This window comes from Macrosteles quadrilineatus, unplaced genomic scaffold (assembly GCF_028750875.1).
Source record: "Macrosteles quadrilineatus isolate MER2022 unplaced genomic scaffold, UCM_ALF_1.0 Scaffold_3__2_contigs__length_128488019, whole genome shotgun sequence".
Classification (NCBI taxonomy): domain Eukaryota; kingdom Metazoa; phylum Arthropoda; class Insecta; order Hemiptera; family Cicadellidae; genus Macrosteles; species Macrosteles quadrilineatus.
The window spans coordinates 27,237,279-27,264,399 of NW_026542596.1; the positions used below are offsets into that span (position 1 = coordinate 27,237,279).

Here is a 27,121-nt window from a genome sequence, read left to right on the forward strand (position 1 = left end):
GGGCAAAGCCCACGGTCAGTATCAAAGTGTGAATAGTCCTATAATGGTCCTTGGTATGGTAGCTGTATTTTTGTAAAATTTAAGCCCAGTCAGTTCAGTAGTTTATGCGCCTATTAGTAACACACATACAAACAGACACCACTAGATTTTTATATAACAGTATAGATAACGTTGTTTTATATAGTACATTGCAGAATTGACTGGCAATTAAGTCATCCAAATGTTAACATTGCGTACTGGCTTAGTGATAAATCACGATCAGCTGTATTTAAGTAAACAAAAATCAGCAGTAAATGGCTTCTAATGCTTTTCTTATGGAGAAAATTTTACGTTATATCACTTATATCTAATTTTGTGTAAAAATTTTGGGAATTTCACTATTTTTCCCGCCGTCACGGGATCGAGACCTTTAATTTGAGCCCTCTCCCGAAATTCTACGACTTCCCAGTCGCCCACAATTTTGACGCAAAGAATCGGCTTACGTAATTAATAATATAGACTAGTGGCTTGTAGGGACATAAGTCCCTAAAAAGCTCGAATTAAAAAAAAAATTATTGTAATATTTAAACAAATTCAGAATCAAATTATCTATGTGCCAGGATAGGTATGCAACATATTCAACATATCTTTTGTGTAAAAAACAGTGTGTCGTTTTTCTTTGCTTGCTTTTGTTGATGTTATTTTAAATCTATCTATCTATATCTATACTTATTTAATACGCAAGCAGGATTTTTGTGACAATTACTCCTCCGAAACCACTTAATCGATTGACATGTTTTTGGTGTCATTGGAAAGAGCGTAACGTGAAGTTGTGCAGGAAACTTTCTTTTTAGGTAAATAATTAGAGAGTGAGGCCCTGGGGCCCTTTAAAGTTTCGTATTTCTCCATAAGGATAACATGGGAGATAATTTTTATTTACAGAAACATGTGTTTGTTACTTGAAAATAGTCAAAGTCTACTACATAATAATTGCTGTGTATTATGACTCTTAATGTATACAACATTTCAATCAAGGATTGTGTACCTTAAAGTTTACCCATAATGGATCTTACTACTTTATTTTAATGCTGGGAATAGTAAAATTTAGTTGAGAATCTATATATTAATTTGAAACTGTTTTTCTTTGTCATAGCTAAATTGAGAGAACGGCTGGGCGTAGAAACTCGGTAGAGGTGTCTAAAGAAAGGTCTTGGTCTGTAGATGAGCCATCAAAAGAGAAACGGGGAAAATTCCCTCGGGGCTCTGCCCCAGTGGCCTTTGAATTCCCATCCCATGTTATTCTTATGGAGGAAAAACTGGGTTTTTGTCCCAGCTAATTTGAGAGAACGGCTGGGCGTAGAAACTTGGTAGGGGTCTCTAAAGAAAGATCTTAGTCTATAGATGAGCCATCAAAAGAGGAACGAGGTAAATTCCCTTGGGGCTCTGCCCCAGAAGCCTTTAAAGTTGCCTCTTCAAGTTTGTTTACCATATGCATAATTCTACACTACTTTTTAATGAAACAGCTGTTAATATTTAAATTGTGATTTATTGCATTTTTCAAAATGAAGTACAGTATTTGCAAGGGCTTATCCCAACTCCGCGCAGTGGTCAGAAATCTGTCAAAACCGACTGTCTAACTCCGCGCAGTGGTCACTTCGGATCCCTCGCGGCACATGTCCAACTCCGCGCAGTGGTCAATTTTGGCTCTCACAGCCCTGACGGCTGAGAGTTTGTGTTTGAACTTTGAAATTGTGCTATACTTTATGTTATGTTTATCATTTATAGGAAAGTAAAGAGAAAAGATGTACCTAAAACAGGAGATGAAGCTTAAAAACCACTAATATAAGAAGTTTTAAAAAGTCCGCGAGAAAGAGTGACTGTGAATTTATACGTTCCAAATTCTACAATACTCACTCATTCATATTACTGGGCTTATGAGCTCTCTGAACTTTAGTACCAAGCTCATAAATATTAGTTTTGTATACAACCGCAGATTGCTATAACAAATTAGCTGTAATCTCTGTTTCATACAACAGTTAACTACACACCTCAAATTGGAAAAAAATGGCTGACAAACTTCTATGTTTTTTATGACTTGCAATACAAAATTATATCAATACTTAAAGCAGTATAGGAATTTTAACAAAACTTCAGACTTCAAAATTGACTTTATATTTAATTACTCTACGTACAAAATGTTCAAAATTCCAGGGCAAGTGAGCCAAAATTGGTCAAATTAATCATCGTTAACATAAACATCGTGTATATTATTTACAGAACAAACAAAAAAAGAACAATTTATTTAAATATCTGGAATAAAAATAAAATACAAATTATTAGCCTACTAAAATTGTATAAGTAAAATATTTACAAATTTACAAAAGTTACACTTATTTCAAACCATAATAAATTTAAATTAATATAATTAAACAATAATTATAAGCTTTAAAATGCGAAGCAATATTAACCTTAGTAAAACATTTTACAATCGTAAATATTTGAAAGCTTACAGTACCGGTAAGTAATATCTTATTAAATTCTCAGAAAAACTAAATCACATTATTGGCAAACCTCAAAAACAAACTTATACTTTAAATTTGATTACAAAAAGAATTTTAAAAGGTTTCATTTGTTAAATGTTATTGGAAGAGATTATTATGTTTGATATTCATTAAAAAGTCCATTGTAGCCACTTTTAGATGCAGAGCTAAGTTTTTTTTTTTACAAAAAAAGATATTACAGCAAATTTGCAGTATATTGCTGCATAAAAAGGTAAAATCCGTGATCGCAGCACACAAGTGTAACGTAAAGCTCATGAAATCGTTAATAAAATGTATTAGCATATTAAATAATTGTAAACTGTGAATTTCAGAAACTTTCATACGTATCCACTCTTTGCACGGACTTTTTGAACTTCTTACATAGTGGTTTTTAAGTTTCACCTTCAGTTGTGAATCTATAATTTTGCTTGTATAATAAGCTAAAATATTTCCTTTACGTCTTATTAAATGGCGAATTTGACGTCTATGAAGAGGACTTTCCATTGAAGCCAGACCCAGACCAACGTTTTAGCGAATTTCCCATATAGGAAATAAGTTATTACCGTAGGTATTATGGCAAGACCTGGACCCACTGATTTAATTTTTCGTTTTTATGTCCCAAAGGCCGAAAACACCATCCGTTCGAATTCATATAAACATATATATGTCCGTTAGCACGATATTTCGAGCAAAAATGATCCAATTTTGATTAAATTTGATATGAACGTTAAACCTACATTTATTCGAACGAGTTGACGAACCAGCACGATCGGACCATGGAAACTGGGGTTTAAGGGGAAAAAATCGAGTTTTCCCAATTTTGACCCTAAAAGCATTTTTGCAATTTCTTTTGAAAGCAATTTGTAGAGCTTAAAGACAAATAATTTAGTATATCGAAGTGTTATTATGCGCCATAATGGTTACAGAAAAAATGCCAACAAATTTTAATTTTATAATTCCCATGTTATTCTTATGGAGAATAAGTAAATTGTTGTAATTTCCTGTAAAAGGAGCGTATTTTGATTAAATTTGGAAATTCGAAAATTTGGGCATTTATTTTACACTTAACTATTGACATTTCACAAAAACACTTATTACCCTGCCTCTTGCAGCAAACCTATGTGCACTCATTAAACTAATGCTATTTGAATAGGGAATAAATAGTATATATTGAAAGATATATTTTACTGGTAATGCAATCAGGCAAATGGAAGTTCGCTCAGTCTGCAGTTTTGTAATAACAGCAGCAAACCTTTTGGAAACTTCAACTCACGTCCAAACTTTACCAAAACAACTACCGTAGATATTAGGAGTGGCCACCGCGCGGAGTTAGACTTGACACTAAAAGTGACCACCGCGCGGAGTTGGGCTGAACCCTTCGGGGGCCATAAAACTTTTCCTCGGATTAAATTTGACCACTGCACGGAGTTGGGCAATCCCCATTTGGAATGGGTTTTTCTGATTTTAAAATCGATTTTCTTCTGCATCGTGTCATGTTTTGCAATATAATGTTCTATTACCAAATCAGTGAAAAATCCTAATATCACAGTAACTCTTAAAATTATTTCTTATGGAGTTAACTTATATCTATTGTATGGCTTGGTTTCTGCCTTTTTTACCACTTCTTGGAGATTGTACGTAGGTGATATTCTTTGGCGTATTGCATCTGTAGACGAAACTTGGGTTGGTGAAATTATTACAATGGAAAAAAGCGAGAACTCCTGGACAATTTGATATAGGCTAAAAATAAAACTGAATTAACAATATGCTACATTTCTTGAGCAATCATTGAAATAACCGATTTGCAAACAATGGAAACATAGAAAAAGTCATAGAACACAACCAAGTAGAAGAAAAGAAATAATGTTTTTTTTCATTTATAATCGTTATTATAGACAACCTAATGCGGCTATGAGAGGGAAAAATTTGTAGAAACACTAAAAAACAAGATCAGCTTTTTGAGAAAAGATAAGATATATTTACAAAAGATTTTGATTAGATTTAGATCGTGAGTATTTCCATAATCTTCGTGAGCCACCTGTAATGCTTCGCAATTGCTCGAATTCGAGCAACAGGTACACTAGTACTTATTTAATACGCAAGCAGGATTTTTGTGACAATTACTCCTCCGAAACTACTGAACCGATTGACATGTTTTTGGTGTCATTGGAAAGAGCGTAATGTGAAGTTGTGCAGGAAACTTTCTTTTTAGGGAAATAATTAGAGAGTGAGGCCCTAAGGCCCTTTAAAGTTTAGTATTCCTCCGTAAGATTAACATGGGAAACAAACATTGTTATGAAACTCCAGCTGTTGTCAGAAATGCTGTTCTGCTATTTAATTTAATTTGTTTACAAGGAGAATTGTTTCTTGGTGCCATGTGGTCAATGAATTATTATTTTGCATATATTTTAAATGCAATACACTATATAAAGTGATAGTAATACATTAAGAAATCTTCATTTAAATAATCAATAAGCACGATTGAACCTTTGCCTATATGTTTCTTTGGTAAGTGTGTTGTAACGGTTTCTTATAGTATATACATAAGAAGGTATATACAGGTAATATACATAAGGTATCTTATAGTAAAACCAAATTATAATTTTCTGGAAACAAAAAATGTTATGAAACTTCAGCTGTTGTCAGAAATTAAAAGTGAGAAGAAGAACATATGTTAATTGTAAACAGTCAATAAATTTGCTAATTTAACAGTTTGCTACCAACATTTACTGACTCGGTTGAAATGAAATATTTACTATTTGAATTTTGGTTTGCGTAAATATTACAATGGAAAAAGCGAGAGAGCCTGGATAAATTGATATAATCTGTTATGTACATCTTGAGTATTTCCATAATCTTTGAGTTGAATCTTTTAAAGTAATCAGAAATAATTACTGTTATTCTTTTTAAAATAATGCCTGTAATACTTAGCAATTGCTCGAATTCGAGCAACAGGGACACTAGTAAATAATTTAAATGCCGCTAGAGGTTTAACTTTATGCTAAAGGCAGCAAACATGTATGTGAATTGGTTTACTAAGGTAGCCTTGGTCTTTTGGTTTATGATTATAAAAAGGCTTCCCTGATTGAAATATGGAAAATTGTCTTCGTCAATTATGAAAAGGCAAATAAAGGTGTGTTGAGATAAGCTTAGTTATTGGTCAAAACCACTAAATTAGCACCCCGACCCAGTTATCATTATTTCTAAGTTTATACTCCTTTGGTAAAGGTTTAGCAAAATTAGTGTTAAGTAAAGGCATCCCATTGACCAAACCCTAGATTTGTATCTGATCAACAATAATAAAACTACTATTAGCCTAGTGTAAGTTTATTGAGCGGAGCGAAGCGAAGCGAGCGAAGCTCTTATACTACACTCCTGCTTTTGTTTTACAAATACTCCTCCTGAACGGCTGAAGCGATCTGCACCAAATTTAGCACAATCATAGTATTCAACCATGGGAAGGTATAAATCTGAAATGGTACAAATCGGACCACAGGGGTTTTCTCTACGTTAATTTAAACTTTTGGAAATTTAACATGGGCCTTACGGGTTAATTGGTTGCCATGACATTATTTGCGAGTTAACAATAAAAAGGTAAACAAGAGTCGCAACATGTGTTAGTCAAGGAATCATCTAAATAGCACATTAGAAATACCGTACAGAGAAAAGGGAATATCAATCGGATTAATATCATTGAGCATAATTTACTACAAAATGAATAACCAATAACATTATGGTCGCCGGAATAAAGCCGATGCACCATTGATTTAAATACGGTAATCCACATAGCCATTCTATTTATGTGAACCAAATATTGGCCTACAATTGAGTTTGGATACTGCAAGTAGACATTCCATTGTTGTGATCCAGACGTACCATTGACTTTGGATCCTGCAAATAGGCACTCCATTTACGTGAACCAAATGTACTACTGGGTTTGGATACTGCAAGTAAACAATTCAATTACGTTAACCAAATGTGCCATTGAGTTTGTTTACTGCAAGTACATAATTCGTTTACGTGAACCTAACGCATCATTGAGATGGAATACATTCCATGATTCCATTTAAGTTAACCAGAACCAGATGGCTACCATTGACTTTGGATACTGCTAATAGGAATCTTATTTATGTGAACCAAATGCTCCATTGAGCTTGGATACTACAAGTAAATTATTCGTTTACGAGAACCCGACGTATCATTGACTTTGGATACTGCAAGTAGATTTCTCATTTATGTGAATCAAATGAAGCATTGCTTTGGATCCTGCAAATAGATATTCCATTTAAGTGAACCAGGCGTTCCATTGACTTTGGATACTGTAAAAAGGCATTTTATTTAAGCGAACCAAATGTATCATTGATATTGGATACTGCAAGTAAGACATTTAAGAGAACCAGATGAAACATTGACTTTGGTTCCTGCAAGTAGACAATTCATTTTACGTGAACCAGACTTATAATTGACTTTGAATACTTTAAATAGACATTCCATTTTTGTGAAGCAGATATTATAACATTGACATTGGATACTGCAAGTATTTAATCTCATTTACGAGGAACAGATGTAGTATTGACTTTAGAGAAGTATTGGATTAAGATTAATATGATAGCTCCGCTCAATATTGCAAGCAGACAACTGCATTGTACACCTAGTGTAGTGGTATTTCCTCTTAAAGGTGCGATTGACTTTAAATATTCTACCAAAAAAGGCCTAGGCCTAATCAACGCTTGATTACTAACAATTTTGCGATTGTTTATTGTTCCATTGCCCAGTTATCGTAACCAATCACTAAATTACTTTTCATCAGTATCTCTTCAACATCATATTTTTTGTTAGTTTAAAGAAACAAAAACTACCTCTAGGTTTTACTGTTATAGATGAATGTTCCCTTTCCCTTTACTACCTTGCATGCTAAACTATATTATTTGAACCTTTTTTGCTTAGAGCAACAGGCAGTTCCTTTGATTTGAGACATCTCCTACGATTCTACTGCTTATCATACGCTTGACTAATTTACTTCAAAATACACAAGTTTGCAAATTGCACAGTAAAATAATTGACCTCAACTTTCTAAGACGTAACTAAAAAGTCTTAATTATTATAGGTAACGTTATCCCTGATTTTATATAGTATACATTACATTGCAGATTTGACTGGCAAATGAGTAATCCAAATGTAATATTGCCTATTGGTTTAGTGATAAATCACGATCAGCTGTATTGAAGTAAACAAAAATCAGCAGTAAATGGCTTCTAATGCTATTCTTATGGAGAACATTTTACGTTATATCTAATTTTGTGTTAAAATTTGGGGAATTTCACTATTTTTCCCGCCGTCACGGGATCGAGACCTTTAATTTGAGCCCTCTCCCGTCATTCTACGACTTCCCAGTCGCCCACAATTTTGACGCAAAGAATCGGCTTACGTAATTAATATATAGACTAGTGGCTTGTAGGGACATTAGTCCCTAAAAAACTCAACCGTAAAACAAATTATTGTAGTATTTAAACAAACTCAGAATCAAATTATCTATGTGTCAGGACAGATATCCCGGTACAACATATCTTTGATGTAAACAATTTTGTTGTTTGCCTTTGTTTGCTTTTGTGGATGTTGCTTTCGATAAATAATTTGAATTACCTACTTCAAAGGTTTAGCTCTGCTAAGGCAGCAAACATTTTTGTAAATACATATTGGCTTACTAAGGTAGCTTTGGTCTTTTGGTTAATGATGATAAAAGGCTTCCCTGATTGAAATACAGTATTGGAAATCGTCTTCGTCAAATATGAAAAGGCAAACAAAGGTGTGTTGAGAGGTGTGTGCGAGATAAGCTTATTTCATGGTCAAACCCGCTAAATTAGCACCCGGATCCAGTTACTATTTCTATTCAAAATTTATGCTCCTTTTGTAATAAAGGTTTAACAAACTTAGTGTAAAGTAAAGGCATCCCATTGACCAAACTTAACGCTAGAGATGTGTTTCTGATCAACATAAAAATACTACTACAGTATTAGCCTAGTGTAGGATTATGGTGTGATATTCCTCACCACATAATAATAAAAAAGGGCCTAATCAACGCTGATTACTAACTATTTTGCGACTGGTTAGGGTTCCATTTCCCAGTTACCGAAACCAATCACGAAATTACTTTTCATCAGCATCTTCGACATGCATATTTTTGGTTAGTTTTAAGAAACGGAAACTACCTCTAGGTTTTACTTTTATATATGGAAGCTCCCTTTACTACCGCGCATGCTAGGCTATATTATTTGAACCGTTTTTGCTTTGAGCAACAGGCAGTGCCTGGTTCAAATCACCTCCAAACAATGTTGTTTTACGCCCATTTGAACTTGTCATAGTACTTACTTAATGAACAAATATTTTGCCTGTACAAACCTATTTAATCTTTATTCCCAGGTTGTTTTTTTAAGAGCGGCCGTTGCGGTTATTCCACTTCATACAAAACACTAACAAAAAAATCGAACAAATAAACACTACAACAAAATCTCAAATTAAAAATTTTAGTAAATATACAAAAAAGTGTAAAATAAATCTGGAATCTTCTTCCATCTTCTTGAATCGTGAGTCAATGTAGTTGTTTCATGTTGAACATTCCTTCAACACTACAATAACCTTTAAATTAGAAGAAAACACTTCATTATGTTTTCAGCCATTCTAAGTTCAATTACATTGATTTGAGAGATCTCCTATGATTCTACTACTTATCGTACGCTTAACTAATTTACTTAAAAATACACAAGTTTGCCAATTGCACAGTAAAATTATTGACGCAACTTCTAAGACGCATCTAACGCATTCTAAGACGCAACTAAAAAGTCTTAATTATTATAGGTAACTTTATCCCTGATTTTATATAGTATACATTACATTGTAGATTTGACTGGCAAATGAGTAATCCAAATGTAATATTGCCTACTGGCTTAATGAGAAATCACGATCAGCTGTATTGATGTAAACAAAAATCTGCAATAAGTGACTTCTAATGGTATTCTTATGGAGAACATTTTACGTTATATCTAACTTTGTGATAACATTTTGGGAATTTCACTATTTTTCCCGCCGTCACGGGATCGAGACCTTTAATTTGAGCCCTCTCCCGTCGTTCTACGACTTCCCAGTCGCCCACAATTTTGACGCAAAGAATCGGCTTACGTAATTAATATATAGATAGATAGATAGATAGATAGGCGTTGTTTGTGAACTTTCTAAGGGTTTTTAAAAATTAATATTCTGAAACGAGTACTTGATGGATTATGATATTTTTTGTGTGTTTTAAGACAATTGCCTAAACTTAATTTATTTTTGCAAAATTCATTATTATATCTCCAATTTTTTTGGAATTGGTCAAAATCACAGAATAATAAAACTAAACAATGTCACAGATTCCTTGGGCCCAAAGAAAAGTTCAGCATTACTAGGTTTGCATGCATTACCCGGAAGTGACACAACAGACACTTTGTCAAAGAAAGCAAAAACCTCTTTCTGGAAAGTCTTAAAAAACGCAGATGATGAATTCTTGAAGCTGTTAGCAAACTTAAAAGCTTGGAAAACATTTTTGAATATGATAGTCTTTAAATAAAAAAAATGCATATGTCAAGTCTATTACCCTGGCACTAACATATTAAATATTGGAGATCTGAGTTGGTGGATGTGTACCAAGAAGAAGGATGTGCACACCATGTTGATAGAGTTCGATATCAAACCATAGAGTGGTGCTGTGCTGATCAGCCCTTACCAAATCTGCCATCGTTAAAGTTTGGTTGGGAACTAAAGAGGATAGTAACCAATATTCTCCTGTTATGTGTGTACTACCATGTGCTCCGGAGACAGTTCTTTAGTTAATCAGGTGCTCTCGTTTTAAAAGAAAGTACGCTCCACGATAAGTGTCATTCCCACAATCTAAAATGCCATGTTTGTGTGTAGTAGATGAAGAGATGTGATAACCATGGTGACTACACAAACAAGGAGGACTCATGGAAGGACATAGATGATGATAAATTGTTACAAATTGAATAATTCAATTCCGTTAAATAATGCTTTTTCATATAGAAATGAATAATCCTTTTTAAAACTTCTAGGCCTGATGAATATTTACTATTATGGTGTGTAAATAAGCTAATATAACAATAACACAGTTTTTAGCTATATTCATCAGTTTATTTTCCTTTATTTCCATGGTTACGGTACACGCTCTTTTTGAAATGCTGTTTTCCGCAACCTCTGAGTTTCATGTTTTTTAAAGGAAAATTTGATTTATCTTGAGAACCAATTTGACTACTTACTTAGTCAAAAATTAGTTAAAATTATTATTACTTAGTCTAGACAACATTATGCAAATATTTAGGTAGATTTATGTCTATAAGTTTATAGAGACTGAAAAATTTTGTATGATATTGTATTTTTATAAAAAAGATTAAATATGTAACCGAAAAAAAGGTATTGGATGTACTGTATTATAATGAATCTACCGAAATAAATTAAGTTTAGGCAACTAGGCCTAACTAAATAAAACTACAGAAACTATCAAAATTTATCAAGCGTTTTTTTTTTAGAATATAAATTTTAAAAACCCCATACAAATTTCAGAAAAAAAACACATAGGCCTAACCTATTTTATTTTATTTTCCACCTATAATAGTTTGTGAGATTTGTTTATAACTTTAATCCATGCGAATTCCAAATGTGTCAATAAAATTAAAATAGCACCACACATCAACATTCTCTCAATGTATGTTCATAAACAATTATGCAAACATATTGTCCGTAAGAATAACATGGGAAGTGAGTATGCAGGTTTGCTGCCACGGAAATGTCAAAATAGGAGATTTTAGACATATATATATATAGTGGACATATATATACATATAGTGTTGTTGCTTAGGTCAAGACAAACACATTTCACCATAGGAACATGGGTCTGTGGTGCCTAGTTTTCCGTCTGTCTGTATTTATGTGTTTTTTTTACAAAAACATTAATAACTCCTAAACGGTTTGAGATACTTGAGATTCAGCGTTGAGATTTTGCATAAATGTTTATCTTGTTAAGACCTATCTTTGTTTAAAATTATATTTTACAAAATTTACCGTTTTAAAATGGCAGCCATTTAAAGTATTTGATGCCAAATTTCACGAAAACCGTTAACTTAACGAAAAAATTGCAAGATACAAAAAAGTTAGTAAATTTAATGTAAGTAGTTTTCAATGATACCTTATTTTTTAAGATTAAATAAATAATAACAGGGAAATGTCTACATTTCTAAATGCATGACCACTTTTCTCCATTTAAACAATGCTAATACCCCTTTTACGTTGTTTGGCATTGTTTAAATGGAGAAAAGTGGTCATGCATTTAGAAAAGAAGACATTTATCTGTTATTATTTATCCATCCGCTGTATCTCAAACCGTTTAGGAGTTATTAATGTTTTTGTAAAAAAAACTTAAATACATACAGACGGAAAAATAGGCACCACAGACCCATGTTCCTATGGTGATATGTATTTGTCTTGACCTAAACAAACAACACTATATACATATGTCCAGAGAGTTACAGGACACCCTGTATACGGTAAGTACTCATAAGGTTATCATGGGAAACTTCAGAGCCACTAGGGCGGAGCCCTTTTGACGGATCTGCACCAAACTTCACACAAACCATCCTTGAACAATGCTTAATAATGCCTGAAAGTTTCATTACAATCTGTCGAGCGGTTTCGGAGTCCATAACGTTCAAATATATTAACAAACTTCCTCTTTTATTAGCGAATTTCCCTATAGGGAAGTAGCTATTACCGTAGGTCTCATTGTATATGTGTCTACATATATATATATATATATATATGTGTCCATCCGCACGATAACTTGAGTAATTTTTGTCCGATTTTGATAAAATTTGGTTTGAAGGTGTAAGGCGGGATAAACTTGAATGAGTTCGCGAACCAGCATGATCGGACTATAGGAACTATAGAAGTAATATTAGGACTATAGGACTATAGAAGTAGGACTATAGGACTATAGGACTATAGAGGTAATTTTTGTCCGATTTTGATAAAATTTGGTTTGAAGGTGTAAGGCGGGATAAACTTGAATGAGTTCGCGAACCAGCATGATCGGACTATAGGAACGGGGGTTTATGGGGGGTTTTATGGGGTAAAAATAGGTTTTTCCCATTTTTGACCCTAAAAACACAAAATTTCACAATTTCTTTCTAAACCATTTTGTAGAGCTTAAAAAAACAAATAATTTAGTATATTGAAGCGTTATTATGCGCCTAATTGTTACGGATAAAATTCAAAAAAATTGTAATTTTAAAATTCCCATGTTATTCTTATGGAGAATAAGTCAACTGTTGTAGTTTGTTTGTTTATGAACATATCTTGATAAAATTAGGAAAATACATTAATTTCTTACTAAACTACAGTACCTTTTAACATTTTACATTTAAAAAAAATTTACCCTCCCTGTTGCAGCAAACCTAAGTATTTGTTAAACTAATTCTGTTTAAATAGGGAACAAATGTGATATTTTTAAGGAGACATTTTAGTGTAAATCCAATCAGGCAAATGGAAATTCGCTTAGTCTGCAGGTTTGCTGCGGCGGGGGTATTATAAATATAAGATTGTACACACAGAATTTTGTATACAAGAAGAGAAAAAAGCTAGTTTACGAAATAAGTATATAACAAAAAGATATAAGTAAAGTATTTGCACGCATATATCGCACATATAGTTTGCACGTTAAGAAGTATAGGAAATTAGCCCATTAGTAATTACACATAATATGAATTGCCTTAGACTTGGCAGATACATTCCACACACATGGTCCTAAGACATTCACACAGACCACTCATACCTGCTATTTTAACACATTATTCAGAGATCCTCCTCAGCAAGATAGCAGGATACCTCCTCAGGAAGGCGACCTGCTAGGAGTCAGAAGAATAGCTTAAATGTAAGCATAGGTCCTAGGCATCAAATTAAAGGTCCTCACTAGTAAAATACAATGCCGCAAATTTGAACTCAAACGGACAACCTATACTTACATATAAGATTTTCTTCTGACTCCTAGCGGGCCATCCCCCTCGAGAGGTAGTGCATCTTTGAATAATGTGTTAATGATCTTAAAGCCCAGTAACTGTGTACCAAGTTCTGAAGCTCTATCTATATCTATATTACTTTTTGATATATTTAACCGTCCTGGTACTTTTTTCTATCCTGTATATCTTTTTCCAAAGTACAGGGTGCGGCAAAAAACCGGATCATTTTCTGCAGAGCAATGTTCAGCGACAGGTCGTCTGAGAGTGGTGGGAGTAGGCTCGTTGGATAGCCTATACTATGCCATTTCTTGTAGTCATAGAGCATTGGTCGCCTGGTATAAACCACTAGCCTTTAGTGGTATAAACCACTAAAATGTAATATATTCACCTCCAGCCCCCTGTCAATATTGATATGGGTGCCCATGGTCTTACACATTCTAATTGTATTTATTCGACACCTCATTCGCCATCAAATAAATTTTATAATATCTTTTGATTATGATATATGGCATCTATAAAATACATTTTAGCTATGCATTGAGCTACAAAAGCTATCTTCATACAGTATCTTTGTACTATGCTTACACGATGCTTACACGATTAAAGTTATTATCTAAATTACAGAAAAAGGAAAAAGCTATAAGTACAGTATTATTTAAACATACCTCTATGTCAGTGACGTGATCAAGCTGATAAGTATCGTCAAGTAGAAATCCTTCCGCAGTTATGTGTAATGACGAAGAACTACATTCATCTGGACTTGTTGGACAGTGGAAAAAAATTACAACACAAAGTCTTTCAGACTTTGGAGTGAAAATGGGGCTGACTATAGCATTTTTCGTTGAGTAGAATCCTGTAAAAATAAAATATTTTTAAGCTATATTAACATTAGGGGCTCTACTCTCTACAAAAGTACTAAACTCTAGAAAGTGAGCGGGTTAGTGTTTATATTGACCTATCATCGTGAGCTTAGCTATAAAAGTTAGCCATGCTAAAATGTTTCTTATCGCTCGCTACGCTCAATAGGTTTATCCCCAACAAAGTTGTTTTGAGGCATCAGCTGGTTAGTTGAATAATTTTGTTACCATACCATGTAATACTTACTTATTGTTCTCATATTTTTTTTTGAACAGATTGTAAAATAAATTCTGATAAAAAAAAAATTATTGAGACAAATCCTATTCTAACAGAGCATTAAAAACTTTGTTGGGTAAAAACATTGACTAAAATAGGGTCTTTAAAGTTAGGTTAAATTGGGTGTAAGTTAAGTTTAGTTTAAGGAACTAGATTTCAGTAAAGGACGAGATAATGTTCTCCTGTGTTAAATAAAAAATACCCACGCCGCAGCAAACCTGCCGACTAAGCAAATTTCCATTTGTCTGAATTGATTTTCAATTAAATGTATTTAAATAACATTAGGTTTAACGAGTACCTAGTTTTGCTCCTACAAGGAAACTAATAAAGTGTATTTTTTAATAAAATAGTATAAAATAAATAAATTTGCAAAGTTTGATCAAAATATATCCGTAAACAATTAAGCAAACTACAATATTTTACAATATTCTCCATAAGAAAAACATGAGAATTTGAAATTTAAAATTTTTTTATATTTTCTATGTTACCAATAACCCCTGTGTTAAAAACACTTTGATGTACTAAATTATTAGTTTTTAAAGCTCTTAAAAATATCTAGAGAGAGAAATTCGGAAATGTTGTGTTTTGACGGTAACAAATTATAAAAAACAATTTTTTACCCCATAAAACCCCCCCTTAAAACCCCGTTCCCATGGTCTGATCATGCTGTTTTGCGAACTCATTCAAGTTTATCCCACTTTACTCCTTTAAACCAAATTTATATATATGTATACACATTTGAACGAATGGTGTTTTTGGACTCTAGAGACACAAAAATGGAAAAATTAAATGGGTTCCGAGCCTGGGTCTTACCGTGCTACCTACGGTAATAGCTATATATATATGGTATCTTGTCATACCTTTTGCAGATTCAAAATATTTTATTGAATCGAGGTCCATATGTGATGTAGACATTGAAAAATAATTGATTTTATCAGCAGTTCCATAATAATCTAGAAAATTCCAGGAAAATATGGTTGAGTTTACATAACCATTTCTAGTGTAAATATTTATATATTGGTTGGAAGACCAGTCGAAATCAAGGAACCAATGGGTGTGAAAAACCTGAAATAAAACAATATATAAAACATATATATAAAAGCTATATATATAATATCTCCTATATATAATATCTTCTCCTCCAACGTAGTCTCGATGCCGTCCAGAACTGGTGTGTCTCAAACCACATGGATCTAAACATTAAAAAGTGTGTAGCCATATCGTTTAGCAAGAAGAAGTCTCAATCTCAGTTCGTATATAGCCTGGGTCAATCTAATCTTGCAAGGGTTAATGAAGTGAGGGATTTAGGCGTGACCTTAACCTCCTCCCTGTCATGGGAACGTCATATTACCTCTAGTTGCAGAAAAGCCCTTCAAGCCCTGGGATTTGTTCTTCGAAGCTCCAAATATTTCCAAGACGTTACTCTACTCAAAACCCTGTTCCTGGCCTTCGTATTACCACATCTAGAGTTTGGCTGTTGTGTTTGGTCACCTCACCAAGACTATCTCAAGACCGAACTTCAAATGGTTGTTAATCACTTCTTGAGAGTGGTCGGTGTGAGGTTGGGCTACAACTACAGAGAGGTGCCCATCCAAGAAATCTCCAAGGCCCTTCAAATCCTTCCATTGGAGTCCAGACGTGAGATACAGGACATCTTGCTCATTTACAAACTGGTCAATGGCTTCATCGACTGTCCTGGACTTCTCAAACTTCTGAACTTCAGGGCAGGTAGATCTTCAAGATCCAAGGACCTCTTCTCTCGTGAGCATCTCAGCACCAATTATCATCTCTTCAGCCCACTGCCCAGAGCCCAACGTCTCGTCAATTCTCTACCTGATGATATTGACCTCTTTAATATGTCGTTGGCTACCTTCAAGAAATGTGTGGTGATTTCGAGGTGGTGAAGTTCCTGTGTTTTGTACCTGTGCCTTTCTGTTTACGCAAATTTTTTTACTGCCTTTCTGGGTTTTTTTAATTGCACGGCAGTATGGTTCGCTATTTTCTGATATTTTTGGGTTGATGGTTTGGTTCATGCTTAAATATTGTTTCTGTTTTTGCACTCAAATGTCATTATCAAATATTTTTCTTAAATTGTAGATCATTATTGTGAATTTTGCATGTTTGTCAACTTGTTGCTATTTGCTATTTGCTATTTGCTATGTTGCTATTTGCTATTGCTATTTGTTGCTATTTATTGTTGTTTTTTACTTATTGTTGTATTTATAGTTTTCTCGTAGCTTGTTACTTTTCTGAATTGTATTACATTTGCATCTTGTTAGTTCCTTAAATTGTATCTCTATCAATCATCTATGTATTGGCGTCAGCCGTTGAAATGATAAATAAAATAAAATAAAATATAGCTATATATATATAAAAGACAATTTTTGGGTTTAATATTTTGTGAGTACGAAAAAATGGGAACACATTACCTTTTCCTTGCACTTAATCCACTTAATTATGCAATTGAAACATTTAAAATAACAAAATAAGAAACCCCAAATTAATAAAATAGGCCTACACTTGTTAAGTAACAGAAAATTAGGTAAATTGGTAATCATAGAATGTTTCTGTAGAGGTAGGATGTTTATGATTCCGGTATATTTAATAAATACCCCCGCCGCAGCAAACCTGCAGACTAATGGAATTTCCATTTACCTGGCTGGGTTTCTACTGAAATATTCCCTGAAAATTGTCAGATTTATTTCCTATTTTAATGAGTACCTAGGTTTGCTGCTACAGGGAACGTATTGAGGTGTGTTTTTTATTGAAATGTTGATAGCTTAGTATTAAATAAACAAAATTGCCAAATTTAATGAAAATATATCCACAAACAAGCATACTACACAGTCAAAGTTTTAAAGTTTATTAAATTTAAAGTTTTTTTATTATCTCCATAACCATTAGGCATACAACAATGTGTCAATGTACAAAATTATTTATTTTTTAAGTTCTACAAAATAGTCTGGAAAGAGATTGTAAAATTTTATGATTTTATAGTCAAAAATAGGAAAAACCTATTTTTACCCCATAAACCCCCTCCCCATAAGCCCCCGTTCCCATAGTACATTGAGTTTACTAATGAAGAAAATGAACTGTTAGGTAAGTCTTTAAAAACAAATCTGAATTTAGATTACAAGATTAGAACAATTGAAAGAGATCTAATAGATATGGAAATAGCAATAAAAAAACAAAACGATGATGTTCAAGATCCAATGAATATATATAAATATTGGTATATAAGAAAGTGTGAATTCCTTGAGATATATATATATGAATTTGAACGGATGGTGTTTTTGGCCTCTAAGGACCTAAAAACGAAAAAGTAAATCGGTCCCGGGTCGAGGTCTTACCATAACACCTACGGTAATTAATAGCTTATTCCCTATATGGGAAATACGCTAAAACGAATACAACAACAAAGTTAAAATTGTCATAGAAAACAAAGAATATATAATATATAACACAGAGACAAGAGAATTCTCGTCTACACTGACTGATTAAGGCTTTTTGTGACCACTCCTGGTATCAGTGCTGAGGGACGGATACAGCAGATCTGACTGTTCTTTAGTCAATACACCTGTAACATCAAACATTGAGAAACAGACATTCTTAGGACAGAACAATGGCACTACAGAGACAAGAGAATTCTCGTCTACACTGACTGATAATGGCTTCTGGTGACCACTCCTAGTATCAGTGCTGAGGGACGGATACAGCAGATCTGACTGTTCCGTAGTCAATTCACCTGTAACATCAAACATTGAGGAACAGACATTCTTAGGACAGAACAATAGCACTACAGAGAAAAGAGAGTTCTCGTCTACACTGACTGATGATGGCTTCTTGTGACCACTCCTGGTATCAGTGCTGTGGAACGGATACAACAGATCTGAATGTTCTGTAGTCAATACACCTGTAACATCAAACATTGAAGAACAGACATTCTTAGGACAGAACAATGGCACTACAGAGACAAGACAATTCTCGTCTACACTGACTGATGAAGGCTTCTTGTGACCACTCCTGGTATCAGTGCTGAGGAACAGATACAGCAGATCTGAATGTTCTGTAGTCAATACAGCTGTAAAATCAAACATTGAGGAACAGACAATCTTAGGACAGAACAATAGCACTACAGAGACAAGAGAATTCTCGTCTACACTGACTGATAATGGCTTCTGGTGACCACTCCTGGTATCAGTGCTGAGGGACGGATACAGCAGATCTGACTGTTCCGTAGTCAATTCACCTGTAACATCAAATATTGAGGAACAGACATTCTTAGGACAGAACAATAGCACTACAGAGAAAAGAGAGTTCTCGTCTACACTGACTGATGATGGCTTCTTGTGACCACTCCTGGTACCAGTGCTGAGGAACGGATACAAAAGATCTGAATGTTCTGTAGTCAATACACCTATAACATCAAACATTGAAGAACAGACATTCTTAGGACAGAACAATGGCACTACAGAGACAAGAGAGTTCTCGTCTACACTGACTGATGATGGCTTCTTGTGACCACTCCTGGTATCAGTGCTGAGGAATGGATACAGCAGTTCTGAATGTTCTGTAGTCAATACATCTGTAACATCAAACATTGAAGAACAGACATTTTTAGGACAGAACAATGGCACTACAGAGACAAGAGAATTCTCGTCTACACTGACTGATGATGGCTTCTTGTGACCACTCCTGGTATCAGTGCTGAGGAGGGGATACAACAGATCTGACTGTTCTGTAGTCAATACACCTGTAACATCAAACATTGAGGAACAGACATTCTTTAGGACACAGAACAATGGCACTACAGAGACAAGACAATTCTCGTCTACACTGACTGATGAAGGCTTCTTGTGACCACACCTGGTGCTGAGGAACAGATACAGCAGATCTGACTGTTCTGTAGTAAATACACCTGTAACATCAAACATTAAGAAACAGACATTCTTAGGACAGAACAATGGCACTACAGAGACAAGACAATTCTCGTCTACACTGACTGATGAAGGCTTCTTGTGACCACTCCTGGTATCAGTGCTGAGGAATAGATACAGCAGATCTGAACCCAAGTAGCAAAAATCGTTTGCCCAACGTTTGTGTCGATCGTTGGCCAACGGTATGTTTTGGCACTCAGTCTTACGGTTGGCCAACCAACCAATTTTTGCGGAAGGGCCAACCATCCCATTGGGCCTAAACATAAAAAACACAAAATAATAAAGATTTAGTATGAAAGCATAATTATCAGTTGAGTAAATTGATTAAATAGTTCATAAAAACTAATTTTGAAAAAAACGAGATAAAATTATTTGGCCGGAACGGGTCTCGAACCCGGTACCTTCGCCTTGTGAGCCTCACGCCTTACCTCTGAGCTAGCTGTGCTTGCTGATTATAGGTGTTTTCAAGTGGTCAAAGAGTAGCCGAGAGGTGCAATGGTCACAATACTTGAAATATTTTTTGATGCTACAGTATAATATGATTCTGTTAATCTCTTTAGGCCTCAAGTAGTTGAATTGTTTTTCTGGTAGTTGGAGAGGATACTAGTATTTGAATATAGATTATTTAATTACCATTAGATTAGCAGGCTACTGTTATAATTGATTGTTATATAATTAATTAATCTTTCCCCTATAACTATTAAAAATTTGCTAAAATACGTTAAAGAATATTGTTTAAAAAAAAAATGGAATTATTATAATTATTATATGTTAAGCAGGTGTTCCCCACTGTATCTGGTATCAAAACATCATATGACTACATTTATTATAGATCCAAATTTTTACAATATTTGTCTTATATTCTGCTGCCATAACATTTATGTACTTTTAAATGAATCAATTCCTTAAAATGCGTTTTAGAATGTTTTATACTTAAACCCAACGAAGGCCCAACGATTCTTTCCTTTGTAGGGCCAACGAATACCAGTTTCCGTTGGGCCAACGTTGGCAAATCGTTAAAATTTCTGCCAACCATTTCCCAACCGTGCCGACCATTTCCCAACGTTGGGCCAACGATGTGTGCTACTTGGGAATGTTCTGTAGTCAATACAGCTGTAACATCAAACATTGAGGAACAGACATTCTTAGGACAGAACAATGGCACTACAGAGACAAGAGAGTTCTCGTCTACACTGACTGATGATATCTTCTTGTGACCACTCCTGGTATCAGTGCTGAGGGACGGATACAGCAGATCTGACTGTTCCGTAGTCAATTCACCTGTAACATCAAACATTGAGGAACAGACATTCTTAGGACAGAACAATTGCACTACAGAGACAAGAGAGTTCTCGTCTACACTGACTGATGATAGCTTCTTGTGACCACTCCCGGTATCAGTGCTGGGGAACAGATACAGCAGATCTGACTGTTCTTTAGTCAATACACCTGTACCTAACATCAAACATTGAGGAACAGACATTCTTAGGACAGAACAATGGCACTACAGAGACAAGATAGTTCTCGTCTACACTGACTGATGATAGCTTCTTGTGACCACTCCCGGTATCAGTGCTGGGGAACAGATACAGAAGATCTGACTGTTCTCTAGTCAATACACCTGTACCTAACATCAAACATTGAGGAACAGACATTCTTAGGACAGAACAATGGCACTACAGAGACAAGAGAGTTCTCGTCTACACTAACTGATGATGGCTTCTTTGTGACCACTCCTGGTATCAGTGCTGAGGAACGGATACAGCAGATCTGACTGTTCTGTAGTCAATACACCTGTACCTAACATCAAATATTGAGGAACAGACATTCTTAGGACAGAACAATGACACTACAGAGACAAGAGAATTTTTTTCTACACTGACTGATTAAGGCTTCTTGTGACCACTTCTGGTATCAGTGCTGAGGAACGGATACAGCAGATCTGACTGTTCTGTAGTCAAAACACCTGTAACATCAAACATTGAGGAACAGACATTCTTAGGACAGAACAATGGCACTACAGAGACAAGAGAGTTCTCGTCTACACTAACTGATGATGGCTTCTTTGTGACCACTCCTGGTATCAGTGCTGAGGAACGGATACAGCAGATCTGACTGTTCTGTAGTCAATACACCTGTACCTAACATTAAACATTGAGGAACAGACATTCTTAGGACAGAACTATAGCACTACAGAGACAAGAGAATTCTCGACTACACTGACCGATGGAGGTTTTTTGTGACCACTCCTGGTATCAGTGCTGAGGAACAGATACAGCAGATCTGACTGTTCTGTAGTCAATACACCTGTACCTAACATCAAACGAGGAACAGACATTCTTAGGACAGAACAATGGCACTACAGAGACAAGAGAGTTCTCGTCTACACTAACTGATGATGGCTTCTTTGTGACCACTCCTGGTATCAGTGCTGAGGAGGGGATACAACAGATCTGACTGTTCTGTAGTCAATACACCTGTAACATCAAACATTGAGGAACAGACATTCTTTAGGACACAGAACAATGGCACTACAGAGACAAGACAATTCTCGTCTACACTGACTGATGAAGGCTTCTTGTGACCACACCTGGTATCAGTGCTGAGGAACAGATACAGCAGATCTGACTGTTCTGTAGTAAATACACCTGTAACATCAAACATTAAGAAACAGACATTCTTAGGACAGAACAATGGCACTACAGAGACAAGACAATTCTCGTCTACACTGACTGATGAAGGCTTCTTGTGACCACTCCTGGTATCAGTGCTGAGGAATAGATACAGCAGATCTGAACCCAAGTAGCAAAAATCGTTTGCCCAACGTTTGTGTCGATCGTTGGCCAACGGTATGTTTTGGCACTCAGTCTTACGGTTGGCCAACCAACCAATTTTTGCGGAAGGGCCAACCATCCCATTGGGCCTAAACATAAAAAACACAAAATAATAAAGATTTAGTATGAAAGCATAATTATCAGTTGAGTAAATTGATTAAATAGTTCATAAAAACTAATTTTGAAAAAAACGAGATAAAATTATTTGGCCGGAACGGGTCTCGAACCCGGTACCTTCGCCTTGTGAGCCTCACGCCTTACCTCTGAGCTAGCTGTGCTTGCTGATTATAGGTGTTTTCAAGTGGTCAAAGAGTAGCCGAGAGGTGCAATGGTCACAATACTTGAAATATTTTTTGATGCTACAGTATAATATGATTCTGTTAATCTCTTTAGGCCTCAAGTAGTTGAATTGTTTTTCTGGTAGTTGGAGAGGATACTAGTATTTGAATATAGATTATTTAATTACCATTAGATTAGCAGGCTACTGTTATAATTGATTGTTATATAATTAATTAATCTTTCCCCTATAACTATTAAAAATTTGCTAAAATACGTTAAAGAATATTGTTTTTAAAAAAATGGAATTATTATAATTATTATATGTTAAGCAGGTGTTCCCCACTGTATCTGGTATCAAAACATCATATGACTACATTTATTATAGATCCAAATTTTTACAATATTTGTCTTATATTCTGCTGCCATAACATTTATGTACTTTTAAATGAATCAATTCCTTAAAATGCGTTTTAGAATGTTTTATACTTAAACCCAACGAAGGCCCAACGATTCTTTCCTTTGTAGGGCCAACGAATACCAGTTTCCGTTGGGCCAACGTTGGCAAATCGTTAAAATTTCTGCCAACCATTTCCCAACCGTGCCGACCATTTCCCAACGTTGGGCCAACGATGTGTGCTACTTGGGAATGTTCTGTAGTCAATACAGCTGTAACATCAAACATTGAGGAACAGACATTCTTAGGACAGAACAATGGCACTACAGAGACAAGAGAGTTCTCGTCTACACTGACTGATGATATCTTCTTGTGACCACTCCTGGTATCAGTGCTGAGGGACGGATACAGCAGATCTGACTGTTCCGTAGTCAATTCACCTGTAACATCAAACATTGAGGAACAGACATTCTTAGGACAGAACAATTGCACTACAGAGACAAGAGAGTTCTCGTCTACACTGACTGATGATAGCTTCTTGTGACCACTCCCGGTATCAGTGCTGGGGAACAGATACAGCAGATCTGACTGTTCTTTAGTCAATACACCTGTACCTAACATCAAACATTGAGGAACAGACATTCTTAGGACAGAACAATGGCACTACAGAGACAAGAGAGTTCTCGTCTACACTGACTGATGATAGCTTCTTGTGACCACTCCTGGTATCAGTGCTGAGGGACGGATACAGCAGATCTGACTGTTCTGTAGTCAATACACCTGTACCTAACATCAAACGAGGAACAGACATTCTTAGGACAGAACAATGACACTACAGAGACAAGAGAGTTCTCGTCTACACTGACTGATGATGGATTTTTATTGTGACCACTCCTGGTATCAGTGCTGAGGGACGGATACAGCAGATCAGACTGTTCTGTAGTCAATACACCTGTACCTAATATTGAGGAACAGACATTCTTAGGACAGAACAATGACACTACAGAGACAAGAGAATTTTTGTCTACACTGACTGATTAAGGCTTCTTGTGACCACTCCTGGTATCAGTGCTGAGGAACGGATACAGCAGATCTGACTGTTCTGTAGTCAATACACCTGAACATCAAACATTGAGGAACAGGCATTCTTAGGACAGAACAATGGCACTACAGAGGCAAGAGAGTTCTCGTCTACACTGACTGACTAAGGCTTTTTGTGACCACTCCTGGTATCAGTGCTGAGGGACGGATACAGCAGATCTGACTGTTCTTTAGTCAATACACCTGTAACATCAAACATTGAGGAACAGACATTCTTAGGACAGAACAGAACAATAGTACTACAGAGAAAAGAGAGTTCTCGTCTACACTGACTGATGATGGCTTCTTGTGACCACTCCTGGTATCAGTGCTGAGGAACGGATACAGCAGATCTGACTGTTCTGTAGTCAATACACCTGTACCTAATGTAATAGGAAGGGCAAATATTGTTATGAGGAAGTGTTTGGCAATGTTGTGTGAGTAGGCTGGTAATGTTGTGCTGACCTACAGAAGGCTGTTGCTTTAGGTAGGCCAGTGCACTTGATCAAGGGGTCAGTTTTGGTGGGTAGTGTTTGTGTGGTGCACCAGGTTATATTTTAAGTAATTAAAGTAAATACATCTGAAATTATATAGCAAACAGTTGGTCAGTTCTTCCCCTCCTAAACTTTATTATAATTTAGTTTAGGTACAATTTTTAAAGGTTTTAATCAGTTTTCGTTATTAATGTTTTTTTCTCTCTCTCTCTGAGTGGATGTATCTGTGTAGTTGAGACGCTGGGGACATCGTCTGGAGGAAATGGGGGGATGTAATAGGAAGGGCAAATATTGTAAAGAGGAAGTGTTTGGCAATGTTGTGTGAGTAGGCAAGTAGGCTGGTAATGTTGTTAAACAATAACTTGTTGTGCTTACCTACAGAAGGCTGTTGCTTTAAGTAGGCCAGTGCACTTGATCAAGGGGTCAGTTTTGGTGCGTAGTGTTTTTGTGGTGCACCAGAGGACAGGGTCCTGCTGGGGGAGCTGAAGCCCAAGGCCCTTTGGCATTGGGTCCAGGTAAGGAAATGTTAAAGGTTTTCAAAACTGGGGTTTAGAGCCTTTTCCAAATTGGGGTTTCAGATTCTAACTAAATTATTTATACAGTTGTATCTACCTTTTTGATTGTTAGTTTATCTTTGTGTTGTTTTGAGTAACTAATAAAGTTGGGTTTTGTAAGCGAGTGCTGAGTTTCATTCCTGCACTACGTCACCCAAAGTAACAGTAGGTATTTCAAGGGGAAATACATACCGTTACACTGACAATAACTCAATGTAATAATAGCAATATTATCATTATGTAAACTTACGGAAGTGTAGCGTGATTTGCATTAAAAAACTCGTTTTGACTTTAATAAAATTTTTCAATTGGTACTTAAAAAGATGTATATTCAAAGTTCATTTAGAATTGTTTTGGACAAAATGTAAATATCGACACCATAAGATTGTTATTAATACACTACTTTCATGATTCGTATTCCTATTTCGCCCTAACTCCATACAATTTAAACTTCAATTTGAGGATATACACAAGTAGTGGAAATAGGACAAAGAGACCCCACTTTTGGCATGTTTTTCCCATGGGATGTTTTTCCCTTGCGTTTCTTATGGGGACTATTTTTGGCAAGTTTTTCAAAACCCCTGATCTTTGCCTATATACACCCCTATATAAATGTCCAACTCCATAAACATTTCAAATCCATATGTATTTTTTAAAACCAACTCTTTTTGCATCACTCACCTAAAGACCATATAAAATAATGTTACAAATTTGAGGTGTGGAAAAACGTCAAAAAGTCTGGACTTTGAAAATTGTTGTGGTAACTTTAATTTTTTACCCATATAAATTAATGTTAAATTCTTTTGGACTTTTTGATTTTTTATGATGCAGGCTAGTATTGTTTAAAATTAAAAGTTGACACCCACGTAGTGTGCCAGAATTCCAATCGTTTTGCCGTATCTCAAGCCGTTTTCGAGATACAAGCATTTTTAAACAGTTTTATGGACTTTCGAAAATTTCGAGGTATGAAGAAATATCAAAAAGTCTGGACTTTTGTTGTATGCAAAAAAATTGTCAAAAAGTCTGAACATAGAAAAATGTTAAATACTTTTTTTTAATTTCTTAATTTAGAAAATTCTCAGTTATAAATTTCTAAAATTCTTAATTTATTAATTTCTAAATTTATAAAATTAAATTTTACAAAATAATTTTTTCTAAATTAAAATTTCCAAAATTTCTTAATTTTTTAAATCTCCAAAAAGTCTATATGTAGAGGTGACATCAGCCCGAGACCTCATTCCTAAACATAAAGCCGTCATGTAAACACTGCTCCTTGTCGTTCTCCACCAAAAGTAACTTGATTCGGCACCACAAGTTGATACATCAAAAGATGGTATGTAAACTGTGTGATTTAATCTGTGATAGTAACACTGTTCTTAATATTCATATCTTACAAACTCACAAGACTTGTAATTTCTGTAAAATAAATGTTGTTGGTCATTTTAGAAGACATTTTAATTCTTGCAACGATTGTCCATATACAATGATTAAATTTGTTGGTGAATCGATTAGAACTGAACTTGAAAATACTCTTAAGTCTTGTCCTTTGCCAATAAAATGGACTTTAGTAAGGAGAATCAAATTTATAAAATATACAATGGATCAAAATGGAAAATTAATTAATGAAAAAGAATGTATTGCAGATTTTAGAAGCCTTACCATCCTAACCATTGAGAAAAGAGATTTAAAACCTCAAATTGAAAATGCTCTTTTAAAGATTGACGCATCCATGCACAAATATCAAGCCCAAGGTAGTGGATGGATATATGACCATACTAAATATTGGCAGTTGCATTTTTACAAGAATAAGCCCTCAACTCCAAAGTCATACATTCCCAC

At 35.0% G+C, this 27,121-nt stretch overlaps 1 protein-coding gene across 1 annotated transcript in view; it reads right to left on the reverse strand.

Moving 5' to 3' along the window:
• The window catches only part of LOC128990330 (uncharacterized), a 230,359-nt gene that overhangs the window by 41,347 nt on the left and 161,891 nt on the right, over positions 1–27,121 (reverse strand). The window contains exons 7-8 of the mRNA XM_054412667.1: positions 15,571–15,775; positions 14,242–14,429 (exon numbers count right to left, since the gene is read on the reverse strand). Coding sequence (XP_054268642.1) covers positions 14,242–14,429; positions 15,571–15,775 — 393 coding nt within the window. The remainder of the gene's footprint in view (positions 1–14,241; positions 14,430–15,570; positions 15,776–27,121) is intronic.